Source organism: Bombina bombina, chromosome 6 (genome assembly GCF_027579735.1).
Source record: "Bombina bombina isolate aBomBom1 chromosome 6, aBomBom1.pri, whole genome shotgun sequence".
In the NCBI taxonomy this organism is placed as follows: Eukaryota; Metazoa; Chordata; class Amphibia; order Anura; family Bombinatoridae; genus Bombina; species Bombina bombina.
Genome location: NC_069504.1, coordinates 19,983,706 through 19,997,369, shown reverse-complemented (window position 1 = coordinate 19,997,369; position 13,664 = coordinate 19,983,706). Strand labels below are relative to the sequence as shown.

Here is a 13,664-nt window from a genome sequence, read left to right as displayed (position 1 = left end):
AATTTAGTTAATAAGAGTAATTTTTATTTAGATTTATTAAAATAATATTTAAGTTAGGGGGGTGTTAGGGTTAGTGTTAGACTTGGGTTTAGGGGTTAATTAGTTTAATATAGATGGCGGCAGTATAGGGGGGGGCAGGATAGGGGTTAATAAATGTATTATAGGTGGCAGCGGTATAGAAGTTAATAGGTATTATGTAGGTCGCGGAGGGGTCCGGGAGCGGCGGTTTAGGGGTTAATACATTTATTATAGTTGCGGCAGGGTCTAGGAGCGGCGGTTTAGGGGTTAATAACTTTATTTAGTTGCGGGGGGCTCCGGGGGCGGCGGTATAGGGGGTAGAACAGTATAGTATAGTGTGGGTGCTTAGTGACAGCTTATCAATAAAGCTGTAGAAAAGCCAAAGAGCAGCGAGATCGGATGAGTGATAACTATCACAGTCCGCTGCTCATCGCCCAGTACTTGGTGCGCGGCTTTTTGACAGCTTTTTTGATAACTTTTGCGAACGTATTCAGGTCCGCGGCGGTGATGTGAGGCGAGCTTAGGCGAGCGTATAGGGCCGGCGAATGCAAGAAAATTACGGAGCTTCATAACTAGAGGCCATAGCATGCAATTTTAAGCAACTTTCTAATTTACTCCTATTATCAAATTTTCTTCATTTTCTTGGTATCTATTTAAAATGCAAGAATGTAAGTTTAGATGCCGGCCCATTTTTGGTGAACAACCTCGGTTGTTCTTGCTGATTGGTGGATAAATTAATCCACCAATAAAAAAAGAGTCTGAACTAGTAAAAAAGCTTAGATGCCTTCTTTTTCAAATAAAGATAGCAAGAGAACAAAAAAAATGATAATAGGAGTAAATTAGAAAGTTGCATACAATTGCTGCTCTATCTAAATGAAAGAAAAAATTTGGGTTCAGTGTCCCTGTAAAGCTATGGGTAAGCATGAATACGTGAGCGCGTGTCCTTGTGTCATTGAACACAAGCTTATAGGTAACTGTGCATGTATTTCCGTATACTTGCGGTGCAGTCAGTGTGCTTAAAGCTACATGTAAGCACAAATACATATGTTATATTACTAATCTGCTGCACAAAAACAAGCACATTTACGATATTGCACTCTCTCACTTACCATTCACCATCTATAAACTTGGCTATACAGTAATCCCCACGGCGCGGCGAGAACGATCCCTCCAGTGGCGGGCTGCTAGCGATCTCACTCCTCATGCCCTCCATCAGTTTCTCTAGCTGAGTACCTGTAGGCCAGCAATACAAAGGGTTAGACCAGAAGGCACCAGGTAAGGACTAAAGCAGAGATGTTATGAATGAGCACTTCTTCCCTGCACTATAATGCATGTACCCTGTCCTCAGATTAACACACCTGAAATCTAGTACGCTTGTCCCCATGTTGTGAGAGACCAGACCTCTGTTTTGTAGTATCACAAGCTGTACATGAAAAAGTCACAAAGCAGTTATCAGCAGCAGAAACACTCAGAGATATTTCCTGACCCTTCATCCTCAAATAAGGACAGTGGGTCCTGAAGCAGCAGAACTCAGAACGGATTAGCAAAGCCTCAAGTCTCAACCTGCTACAGGCTCCAGAATTACAAACATCTCCAGGAGAAATCAGAGAAAGTCCCGGGGTAAAGAAAAGATCTGCATCCTTACGTGACATAATGACATCGGAGTTTTCTAGTTCAAGGGTCAGATGGCTTAACTGGGCACAGAAAAGCTCGAGCAACACGTACATAAAAACTAGTCTGCATATCCACTGCCAGGAGACACTTGTACAATATCAATTATTACTTGAATAAAGCCAACTTCTAAAGGATTACGTTCAGCACAGAAAATACTCCGACAGCCAATGAGATAGTGGCTGAGAGACCAAACCACTGTGACTTATAAACGTATTGTTCTTGTATCAGTTAGAATAATGTTAATGATCATTATGTCAGCAGTAGCATGCTTGATGTGACGTTTAGACGTTAAAGGGACACTGAACCCACATTTTTTTCCCCGTGATTCAGATAGAGCATGCAATTTTAAGCAACTTTTTAATTTAATCCTATTATCAATTTTTCCTCATTCTCTTGCTATCTTTATTTGAAAAAGAAGCCATCTAAGCAATTTTGTTTAATTCAGCACCCTGGACAGCAATTGTTTATTGGTGGGTGAATTTATCCACCAATCAGCAAGAACAACCCAGGTTGTTCACCAAAAATGGGCCGGCATCTAAACTTACATTCTTGCATGTCAAATAAAGATACCATGAGAATGAAGAAAATTTGATAAAAGGAGTAAATTAAAAAGTTGCTTAAAATTTCATGCTCTATCTGAATCACAAAAGAAAAAATTTGGGTTCAGTGTCCCTTTAACCTGAAGTTTTATTTGCTGTGAAACAACAAAGAACTAACTAGTCTCTCTTAGTTGAGCAAATCTCCACTTCCCCATGTACCAGTAAGATGTAAACAGATGTGAAACGCGTTGCCCTTAATAAGTCATAATGTACCAGTGGAATATTGTGCTCTGATGCTTGAAACCAGTATTCTGTACAGTGTGTGACAAACCGGAGCCATCAGTCCCCCACTCATGTTTACATACGTCATCATGGGAGTCACAACCCCCCCTCCCTTCATATGCTGAGATCTGAAAAACATAAATTATGCTTACCTGATAATTCTCTTTTCTTCTGATGGAAAGAGTCCAAAGCTGCATTCATTACTTTTGGGAAATAAGAACCTGGCCACCAGGAGGAGGCAAAGGCAGCTCAGCCAAAGGCTTAAATACTCCCCCACTTCCCTCATCCCCCAGTCATTCTGCGGAGGAACAAGGAACAGTAGAAAAAATATCAGGGTATAAATGGTGCCAGAAGAATAAAATAAGGATGCCCCACATAAAATTACGGGTGGGGAGCTGTGGACTCTTTCCATCAAAAGAAAAGAAATGTATCATCAGGTAAGCATAATTTATGTTTTTCTTCTTAAATGGAAAGAGTCCACAGATGCATTCATTACTTTTGGTAAAACAATACCCAAGCTATAGAGGACACTGAATGCCAAAACGTGAGGGTACAATAAGAGGCCCATTCTGAGGGCACCGAGCCAGAAAAAACATAATTTATGTAAGAACTTACCTGATAAATTAATTTCTTTCATATTGGCAAGAGTCCATGAGCTAGTGACGTATGGGATATACAATCCTACCAGGAGGGGCAAAGTTTCCCAAACCCCAAAATGCCTATAAATACACCCCTCACCACACCCACAATTCAGTTTAACGAACCACCATAAAAAAGGGGTGGGCCTCATGGACTCTTGCCAATATGAAAGAAATTAATTTATCAAGTAAGTTCTTACATAAATTATGTTTTCTTTCATGTAATTGCCATGAGCTAGTGACGTATGGGATAGCAATACCCAAGAAGTGGAACTCCACGCAAGAGTCACTAGAGAGGGAGGGATAAAATAAAAACATCCATTTCGCTGAAAAAAATTAATCCACAAGCCAAATTATAAGTATATTCTCATAAATAAAAGGAAAAACTTAAATCATAAGCAGAAGAATCAAACTGAAACAGCTGTCTGAAGAACTTTTCTACCAAAAACTGCTTCCGAAGAAGCAAATACATCAAAATGGTAGAATTTAGTAAATATCTGCAAAGAAGACCAAGTTGCTGCTTTGCAAATCTGATCAAATAAAGCTTCATTTTCAAAAGCCCAAGAAGTGGAAACTGATCTAGTAGAATGAGCTGTAATTCTCTGAGGCGGGGCTTTACCCGACTCCAAATAAGCTTGAGAAATCAAAAGCTTTAACCACGATGCCAAAGAAACGGCAGAAGCCTTCTGACCTTTCCTGGAACCAGAAAAGATAACAAATAGACTAGAAGTCTTCCTAAAATTTTTAGTAGCTTCAACATAATATTTCAGAGCTCTCACCACATCCAAAGAATGTAAAGATCTCTCCAAAGGATTAGGACACAAAGAAGGGACAACAATTTCTCTATTAATGATGTTAGAATTCACAACCTTAGGTAAGAAATTAAATGAAGTCCACAAAACTGCCTTATCCTGATGAAAAATCAGAAAAGGAGATTCACAAGAGAGCAGATAATTCAGAAACTCTTCTAGCAGAAGAGATGGCCAAAAGGAACAACACTTTCCAAGAAAGTAGTTTAATGTCCAAAGAATGCATAGGCTTAAATGGAGGAGCCTGTAAAGCCTGCAAAACCAAATTAAGACTCCAAGGAGGAGAGATTGATTTAATGACAGGCTTGATACGAACCAAAGCCTGTTCAAAACAGTGAATATCAGAAAGTTTAGCAATTTTTCTGTGGAATAAAACAGAAAGAGTAGAGATTTGTCCTTTCAAGGAACTTGCAGACAAACCTTTATCCAAACCATCCTGAAGAAACTGTAAAATTCTAGGAATCCTAAAAGAATGCCAAGAGAATTTATGAGAGGAACACCATGAAATGTAAGTCTTCCAAATTCGATAATAAATCTTTCTAGAAACAGATTTAAGAGCCTGTAACATAATATTAATCACTGAATCAGAGAAACCTCTATGACTAAGCAATAGGAGTTCAATTTCCATACCTTCAAATTTAATGATTTGAGATCCTGATGGAAAAACAGACCTTGAGACAGAAGGTCCGGTCTTAATGGAAGTGGCCAAGGTTGGCAACTGGACACCCGAATAAGATCCGCATACCAAAACCTGTGAAGCCATGCTGGAGCCACCAGCAACACAAACGATTGTTCCATGATGATTTTGGAGATCACTCTTGGAAGAAGAACTAGAGGCGGGAAAATATAAGCAGGTTGATAACACCAAGGAAGTGTCAACGCATCCACTGCTTCCGCCTGAGGATCCCTGGACAGATACCTAGGAAGTTTCTTGCTTAGATGAGATGTCATCAGATCTATTTCTGGAAGACCCCACATCTGAACAATTAGAGAAAACACATCTGGGTGGAGAGACCACTCTCCCGGATGTGAAGTCTGACGACTGAGATAATCCGCTTCCCAATTGTCTATACCTGGGATATGAACCGCAGAAATTAGACAGGAGCTGGATTCCGCCCAAACAAGTATCCAAGATACTTCTTTCATAGATTGAGGACTGTGAGTCCCACCCTAATGATTGACATATGCCACAGTTGTGATATTGTCTGTCTGAAAACAAATGAACAGTTCTCTCTTCAATAGAGGCCACAACGGAAGAGCCCTGAGAATCGCACGGAGTTCCAAAATATTTATTGGTAATCTCGCCTACAAAGCTGGAGAGGTTTCATATGAAAACGAGCAAAGGGGATCGCGTCCGATGCTGCAGTCATGAGACCTAAAACTTCCATGCACATAGATACTGAAGGGAATGACTGAGACTGAAGGTTCTGACAGGCTGCAGCCAATTTCAAACTTCTCTTGCCCATTAGAGACAAATTCATGGACACTGAATCTATCTGGAAACCTAAAAAGGCTAACCTTGTCTGAGGAATCAAATAACTTTTTGGTAAATTGATCCTCCAACCATGTTTTTGAAGAAACAACACTAGTTCATTCGTGTGAGATTCTGCAGAACGTAAAAAGACTGAGCAAGTACCAAGATATCGTCCAAATAAGGAAACACTGCAATACCCCGCTCTCTGATTACAGAGAGAAGGGCACAAAGAACCTTGGAAAAGATTCTTGGAGCTGTCAGTAGGCCAAAAGAAAGAGCAACAAATTGGTAATGCTTGTCTAGAAAAGAGAATCTCAGGAACCGATAGTGATCTGGATGAATCGGAATATGAAGATATGCATCCTGTAAGTCTATTGTGGACATATAATGCCCTTGCTGAACAAAAGGCAGAATAGTCCTTATAGTCACCATTTTGAAAGTTGGTACTCTTACATATCGATTCAAAATTTTTAGATCCAAAACTGGTCTGAATTAATTTTCTTTCTTTGGGACAATGAATAGATTTGAATAAAACTCCAGACCCTGTTCATGAAACGGAACTGGCATGATTACCCCTGATAACTCCAGATCTAAAACACACTTCAGGAAAGCCTGAGCCTTTACTGGGTTTGCAGGAATGCATGAGAGAAAAAATCTTCTCACAGGCGGTCTTACTCTGAATCCTATTCTGTACCCCTGAGAGACAATACTCTGAATCCATTGATTTTGGACCGAATTGGTCCAAACATCTTTGAAAAATCTTAATCTGCCCCCTACCAGCTGAGCTGGAATGAGGGCCGCACCTTCATGCGGACTTGGGGGCTGGCTTTGATCTCTTAAATGGCTTGGATTTATTCCAATTCGAGGAAGGCTTCCAATTGGAAACAGATTACTTGGGGGAAGGATTAGGTTTCTGTTCCTTATTTTGTTGAAAGGAATGAAAACTGTTAGAAGCTTTAGATTTACCCTTAGGTCTTTTATCCTGAGGCAATTTTTTTTTTTTTCCCCCCCAGTGACAGTTGAAATTAGTCCAACTGAGAACCAAATAACTTATTACCTTGGGAAGAAAGAGATAGCAATCTGGACTTAGAAGTCATATCAGCATTCCAAGATTAAAGCCACAAAGCTCTTCCAGCTAAAATAGCTAAAGACATAGATTAAACATCAATTTTGATGATATCAAAAATGGCATCACAAATAAAATTATTAGCATGTTGAATCAAGTTAACAATGCTAGATAAATCATGATCCAATACTTGTTGCGCTAAAGTCTCAACCCAAAAAGTTGAAGCAGCTGCAACATCAGCCAAAGAAATTGCAGGCCTGAGAAGATGACCTGAATATAAATAGGCTTTCCTTAGATAAGATTCAAGTTTCCTATCTAAAGGATCTTTAAAAGAAGTACTATCTTCCGTAGGAATAGTAATACGTTTAGCAAGAGTATAGATAGCCCCATCAACTTTGGGGATCTTTTCCTAAAACTCTAAAGTAACTGCTGGAAAAGGATACAATTTTTTAAACTTTGAAGAAGGAATAAAAGTAGTACCAGGCCTATTCCATTCCTTAGAAATCATATCAGAAATAGCGTAAGGAACTGGAAAAACCTCTAATTACCACAGGTTTATAAACAGAATTTAAACGTTTACTAGTTTTAATATCAAGAGGACTAGTTTCCTCCATATCCAATGTAATCAACACATTTCTTTTAACAAAAAACTAATATACTCCATTTTAAATAAATAAGATTTGTCAGTGTCAATAGCTGAGGCCGGATCTTCTGAACCAGATCCCAATCAGAGAAGGATAATTCATCATGTTACAGGTAATTTGTAATTTCATCAACTTTATGAGAAGTTTAAAAGACCTTTTACGTTTATTAGAAGGCAGGATGGCAGAAAAAGCATTCTGAATGGAATCAGAAATAAATTCTTTTAAATTTACAGGTATATCTTGTGCATTAGATGTTGAGGGAACAGCAACAGGTGGTACTGATGGATACATTCTCTGCATGTAAAAGTTTATCATGACAACTATTACAAACCACAGCAGGAGATAAAACCTCCACAAGTTTACAACAAATGCACTTAGCTTTGGTAGAACTGTTATCAGGCAGCAGGGTTCCAACAGTGATTTCTGAGACAGGATCAGATTGAGACATCTTGCAAATGTAAGAGAAAAAAACAACATATAAAGCAAAATTATCAATTTCCTTATATGGCAGTTACAGGAATGGGAAAAAATGCAAACAGCATAGCCCTCTGATAGATAAAAAAGGCAAGAGGCATATAGGTATGGGGTCTCAAACAATGAAAATATTTGGCGCCAAGTATGACGCACAACAAACAGAAAAATATTTTGTGGTGCCAAAAACGTCCGGAAATGACACACTCGCATCACAGATGACGCAACCTTGTGAAATGAAGAATTTGCGTCAACGAACGTAACTTCGTGCCAAAAAATCTTGCGCCAAGAATGACGCAATAAACTTTGGCATTTTGCACCCTCGCAAGCCTAATTCTGCTCAAAAATTTAAAAGACAGTCCATTTGAAAAAGAGAGACTATACCCCAGGTAAGAAATACATTTTCCTAAAAAAAGCATTTCCCAGATATGAAACTGACAGTCTGCAAAAGGAAATATACTGAAAACCTGAATCATGGCAAATATAAGTACAATACATATATTTAGAACTTTATATAAATACATAAAGTGCCAAACCATAGCTGAGAGTGTCTTAAGTAATGAAAACATTCTTACCAAAAGACACCCATCCACATATAGCAGATAGCCAAACCAGTACTGAGATGAGAGTATATCGTCGATCTGAAAAGGGAGGTAGGAGATTAATTTCTACGACTGATAACAGAGAACCTATTAAATAGATCCCCCGTGAGGAAAACCATTACATTCAATAGGCGTTACTCCCTTCACATCCCTCTGACATTCACTGTACTCTGAGAGGAATCGGGCTTCAAAATGCTGAGAAGCGCATATCAAGGTAGAAATCTTAGCACAAACTTACTTCACCACCTCCATAGGAGGCAAAGTTTGGGATTTGGGAAACTTTGCCCCTCCTGGTAAAATTGTATATCACATACGTCACTAGCTCATGGACTCTTGCCAATTACATAAAAGAAACACAAACCATCCCAAACCCCGCTTCTTCAGAGCCGGGCAGAAAATTAAGAGAGTGAAAAAGGCCCCTGAGGACACAGACTCATTGACAGTCCGAAAGCCCAATCAGAGATCCCAAGTAGACTCACTGAACCAACACTCCACCAAAAGAACTGTCGCCCCATAGGTAGTCCCACACTCCATGTACTAGTAAAAATACCCAAATCCCCCAAAAAGAAAAGGATAAGGGAAGCCAACAGTATACCCAAAATGTATAAAGAACCTCTAAAGGATCCATCTCCTGTAGACAATAAGAGCCCAAGGATCGTACAGAAGCATAAAAAATGACAGCTGAAAACCAAGCCCTTGACCTCGGAACTCAGAAAAAAATGAGTAATGAAGAGATGGTAGGAACCCAGTAAAAAATGCCTGAGTCCAGAAACTCACTGTCCTTGGTACAATTCCGATATATCCGCAAGGAAAACTGCCAACAAGGCAAATACCAAATTGCCCACCCTCCTAGACAGAGGGCACCCCAAGGCAAACTAAGGCGCCGGACTAACCAAAAGTCCACTGGCTCAAAGACCTGCAAACGAACAACTGATCTCAGATCGTACCCCCAGCCGGACCAGCCCAAGCAATGGCAGATCTGAGCAGGGAACAAGGAAACTGAGGACCGACCCACAAAATCGAAAGAGTAAATACAGCTACTCCATCTAGAGACACTCGAGAAGGCACGAGATCCAAAGAAAACTCGTGAGCCAACCAACTAAAGTCTCAACGTCGGCCAAGAGCCCAGATAGAAAAGAACAACAGAAGTTGACCATTGTCCGAACCAAAGAAAAAAAACAGCTTCAACCTCCCACACACCCACTGGAGAGCTCCCACAAAGCTACTACACCACCGAAGAAAGGAGATAAAGACATAGGGAACCCCCTGAAACGAGAGTATCGAGAGCCACCTGCCCAACAGGAATGTCAAGGAAGTAACCGGGAGAAAACAAGGTCACTCCACTGTATCACAGAAGAGCCCCTCAGTGAAAACCCCATCGGGTCAGCGCACCTATCAGGTGCGGAAATAAAAACCTTGCCCTTGCAACCGTCCCCCCGTGAAGCACGAACTGCCACCGACAAAGGACAAAAGGCGGCTGACCCCAAGGAACCACAGCTACCCGGCTCCTAGAAAAGCTGGCCCCAAGAAAAAGCCAGAACAGGGACGAAAGCCGAGGAACCCGGAACGTTTAACTCACAGGTCCAACCTTGGATCTCACATCCGGTAACATCCCACGGCGGGATCCAAAAGAAGGCGCCGAGAACAACTCCTCAACAACCGGAAGATCAGAATAAGTCCCCTGTGTCCTAAAAAGGTTAAACTAAACCATCATGCATGAACAGGAATCCCTGGTCCGAGAGACCAATAGACCTCCCAGGGAACATCCGGACGAAGCCGGATAACAAGAGAAAGAGCTCTGCAAGTCCCAATCCAAAGGGAAGAGACCCCTACACAGAAGACCAATGCTCTAAAAGTAGCAAGGACTCTCAAGAACGTATAAAGACGCTCGATAATTAGTCAACCAAGGGACATGAACACGAATGTGCTTGACCAGCGTGGCTAATCTCATACCAGGGATCAAGCGCCACCTCTTAAAACTACCCGGAGGGAAAGCTGAACACACCTCATAGTGGATCGAAACTGTAACCCATCAGGTTCCCACAATGCCGAGCACCTTCAGGAGGATAGCATTCTGATCTAGCCTCCCAGTTAGTCACAAACCCCAGAAACAAGGGGACAGTGAGGACAAGCTACCCACGGAACACTGCAGGACTATACCCCTCAGGATAAACCATAGGGCAGAAATACATGGTTGCGGGTGCCACTTAAGCAGCAATCCCTAAACCACATGAGAAAGGTCATTAGGACCTATAGATCGCCAGACTACACTGTCAGATGTCCTTAAGAGGAACAAAATAACTCCTGAAAGGGAAACCAGATCCCCGAGGTGAGAAAGGTCATTAGGACCTATAGATCGCCAGACTATATTGTCAGATATTTTTAAGGGAAACCAGATCCTCGAAGGTGACCCGTCCCCAAGGAGAAACAGAGAAAGTCCAGAAGGTCGCAAAACCAGAGACCCCCAACGGAATAAGTCCTAAAAGGACAAATTACAAAGCCTCCAAAAGGCTAAAACCCACCCTGACGGGAAGACAAAAAGGCGCTAGTGCCTCTATCCTTCGCACCAAGTGGAAGGAATACTCCAGCTCTCCAAAAAGCGGGAACAACGTAGAGAGACGCAGCATTTTTGCTGACCAGTCCCCCCGAGAGATAGTTAGATGCTTAACTAGAAGCAAAATAACAAAAATTATTGTGAGAATCGGCGCCCCTACCAGACCAGCTAGGCCGATAGTCACCATGTGTCTGAAAAGTCACGTGAGAGCAGAACTGAATCCAAGCAGACCCAGCCCGCAATAGGGTTACCACTGCCAAGCAGACTATTCTACTCTCAGAGAGAGGCAGAAAATATTTAACAGATTAACGTGTTCCTAACAACTTCAATAGAAGCAAAACCACGAGCATCGATAAATAAATTATCTGGAACTGATAGAGATTTTCAGTAGCACAGTGTTACCCTAGCAAGGACTGAGCACATAAACATGTCACTGTCATTAGTACACTGTGGCCCTAGCAGGGACTGAGCACATAAACATGTCCCTGTCATTAGTACACTGTGGCCCTAGCAGGGACTGAGCACATAAACATGTCACTGTCATTAGTACACTGTGGCCCTAGCAGGGACAGAGCCAATAAACATGTCACTGTCATTAGTTCACTGTGACCGTAGCAGTGACTGAGCCTATAAACATGTCACTATCATTAGTACATGTGACACTAGCAGGTACTAAGCACGTAAACATGTCACTGTCATTAGTTCACTGTGACCCTAGCAGGGACTGAGCACATAAACATGTCCCTGTCATTAGTACACTATGGCCCTAGCAGGGACTGAACACATAAACATGTCATTGTGATTAGTACACTGTGGCCCTAGCAGGGACTGAGCCTATAAACACGTCACTGTCATTAGTACATGACACTAGCAGGTACTGAGCACATAAACATGTCACTGTCACTAGTACACTGTGAAAATCCCTTTATTTAGCAAACATGGGGAATATTGACTTTAAAACACACAACGTTTCGGGGTAATCCTCTTAATCATGTGATACATACTAACACAGCCCCAGCTATAGGTGGGGCTGTATTAGTATGTATCACATGATTAAGGGGATTACCACGAAACGTGTGTTTTAAAGTCTATGGATCCCCATGTTTGCTAAATAAAGGGATTTTTACAAGCCTGAAGGAACTTGCTTTGCTGTTATTTTGGATACATGTTGTGAGTTTGGCAGTGGCTCACTAAGTTCCTGGCTGTCCTGGAGAGTGCTGGATTGGTACCTGTTTGTTTGATTAGTACACTGTGACCCTATCAGGTACTGAGCCCATAAACATGTCACTGTCATTAGTACATGTGACACTAGCAGGTACTGAGCCTATAAACATGTCACTGTCATTAGTACACTATAACACTAGCAGGTACTGAGCCTATAAACATGTCACTGTCATTAGCACACTATGACACTAGCAGGTACTGAGCCAATAAACATGTCACTGTCATTAGTACACTGTGACCCTATCAGGTACTGAGCCTATAAACATGTCAGTCATTAGTACATTGCGACACTATCAGGTACTGAGCCTATAAGCATGTCACTGTCATTAGTACATTGCGACACTAGCAGGTACTGAGCCTATAAACATGTCACTGTCATTAGTACATTGCGACACTAGCAGGTACTGAGCCTATAAACATGTCACTGTCATTAGTACATTCTGACACTAGCAGGTACTGAGCCTATAAACATGCCACTGTCATTAGTACACTGTGACACTAGCAGGTACTGAGCCTATAAACATGTCACTGTCATTAGTACACTGTGACACTAGCAGGTACTGAGCCTATAAACATGTCACTGTCATTAGTACACTGTGGCCCTAGCAGGGACAGAGCCTATAAACATGTCACTGTCATTAGTACATTGTGGCCCTAGCAGGGACAGAGCCAATAAACATGTCACTGTCATTAGTTCACTGTGACCCTAGCAGTGACTGAGCCTATAAACATGTCACTGTCATTAGTACACTGTGACCCTAGCAGGTACTGAGCCTATAAACATGTCACTGTCATTAGTACATGTGACACTAGCAGGTACTAAGCACGTAAACATGTCACTGTCATTAGTACATGTGACAGTAGCAGGTACTGAGCCTATAAACATGTCACTGTCATTAGTACAATATGACACTAGCAGGTACTGAGCCTATAAACATGTCACTGTCATTAGTACATTGTGACACTAGCAGGTACTGAGCCTATAAACATGTCACTGTCATTAGTACATGTGACACTAGCAGGTACTGAGCCTATAAACATGTCACTGTCATTAGTACATGTGACACTAGCAGGTACTGAGCCTATAAACATGTCCCTGTCATTAGTATACTGTGACACTAGCAGGTACTGAGCCTATAAACATGTCACTGTCATTAGTACATGTGACACTAGCAGGTACTGAGCCTATAAACATGTCACTGTCATTAGTACACTGTGGCCCTAGCAGGGACAGAGGCCATAAACATGTCACTGTCATTAGTACACTGTGACACTAGCAGTGACTGAGCCCATAAACATGTCGCTGTCATTAGTACACTGTGGCCCTAGCAGTGACTGAGCCCATAAACATGTCACTGTCATTAGTTCACTGTGACCCTAGCAGGGACGAGCCTATAAACATGTCACTGTCATTAGTACATTGTGACACTAGCAGGTACTGAGCCTATAAACATGTCACTGTCATTAGTACATTGTGACACTAGCAGGTACTGAGCCTATAAACATGTCACTGTCATTAGTACACTGTGACACTAGCAGTGACTGAGCCCATAAACATGTCACTGTCATTAGTACACTGTGGCCCTAGCAGGGACAGAGGCCATAAACATGTCACTGTCATTAGTACACTGTGGCCCTAGCAGGGACAGAGGCCATAAACATGTCACTG

The 13,664-nt window shown here is 41.6% G+C and overlaps 1 protein-coding gene across 1 annotated transcript in view; it reads right to left on the bottom strand.

The window, feature by feature from the left end:
• SND1 (staphylococcal nuclease and tudor domain containing 1) overlaps positions 1–13,664 on the bottom strand; it is a gene marked incomplete in the record, with an annotated part of 1,252,242 nt that overhangs the window by 26,036 nt on the left and 1,212,542 nt on the right. The window contains 1 exon segment of the mRNA XM_053716327.1: positions 1,128–1,251. Coding sequence (XP_053572302.1) covers positions 1,128–1,251 — 124 coding nt within the window.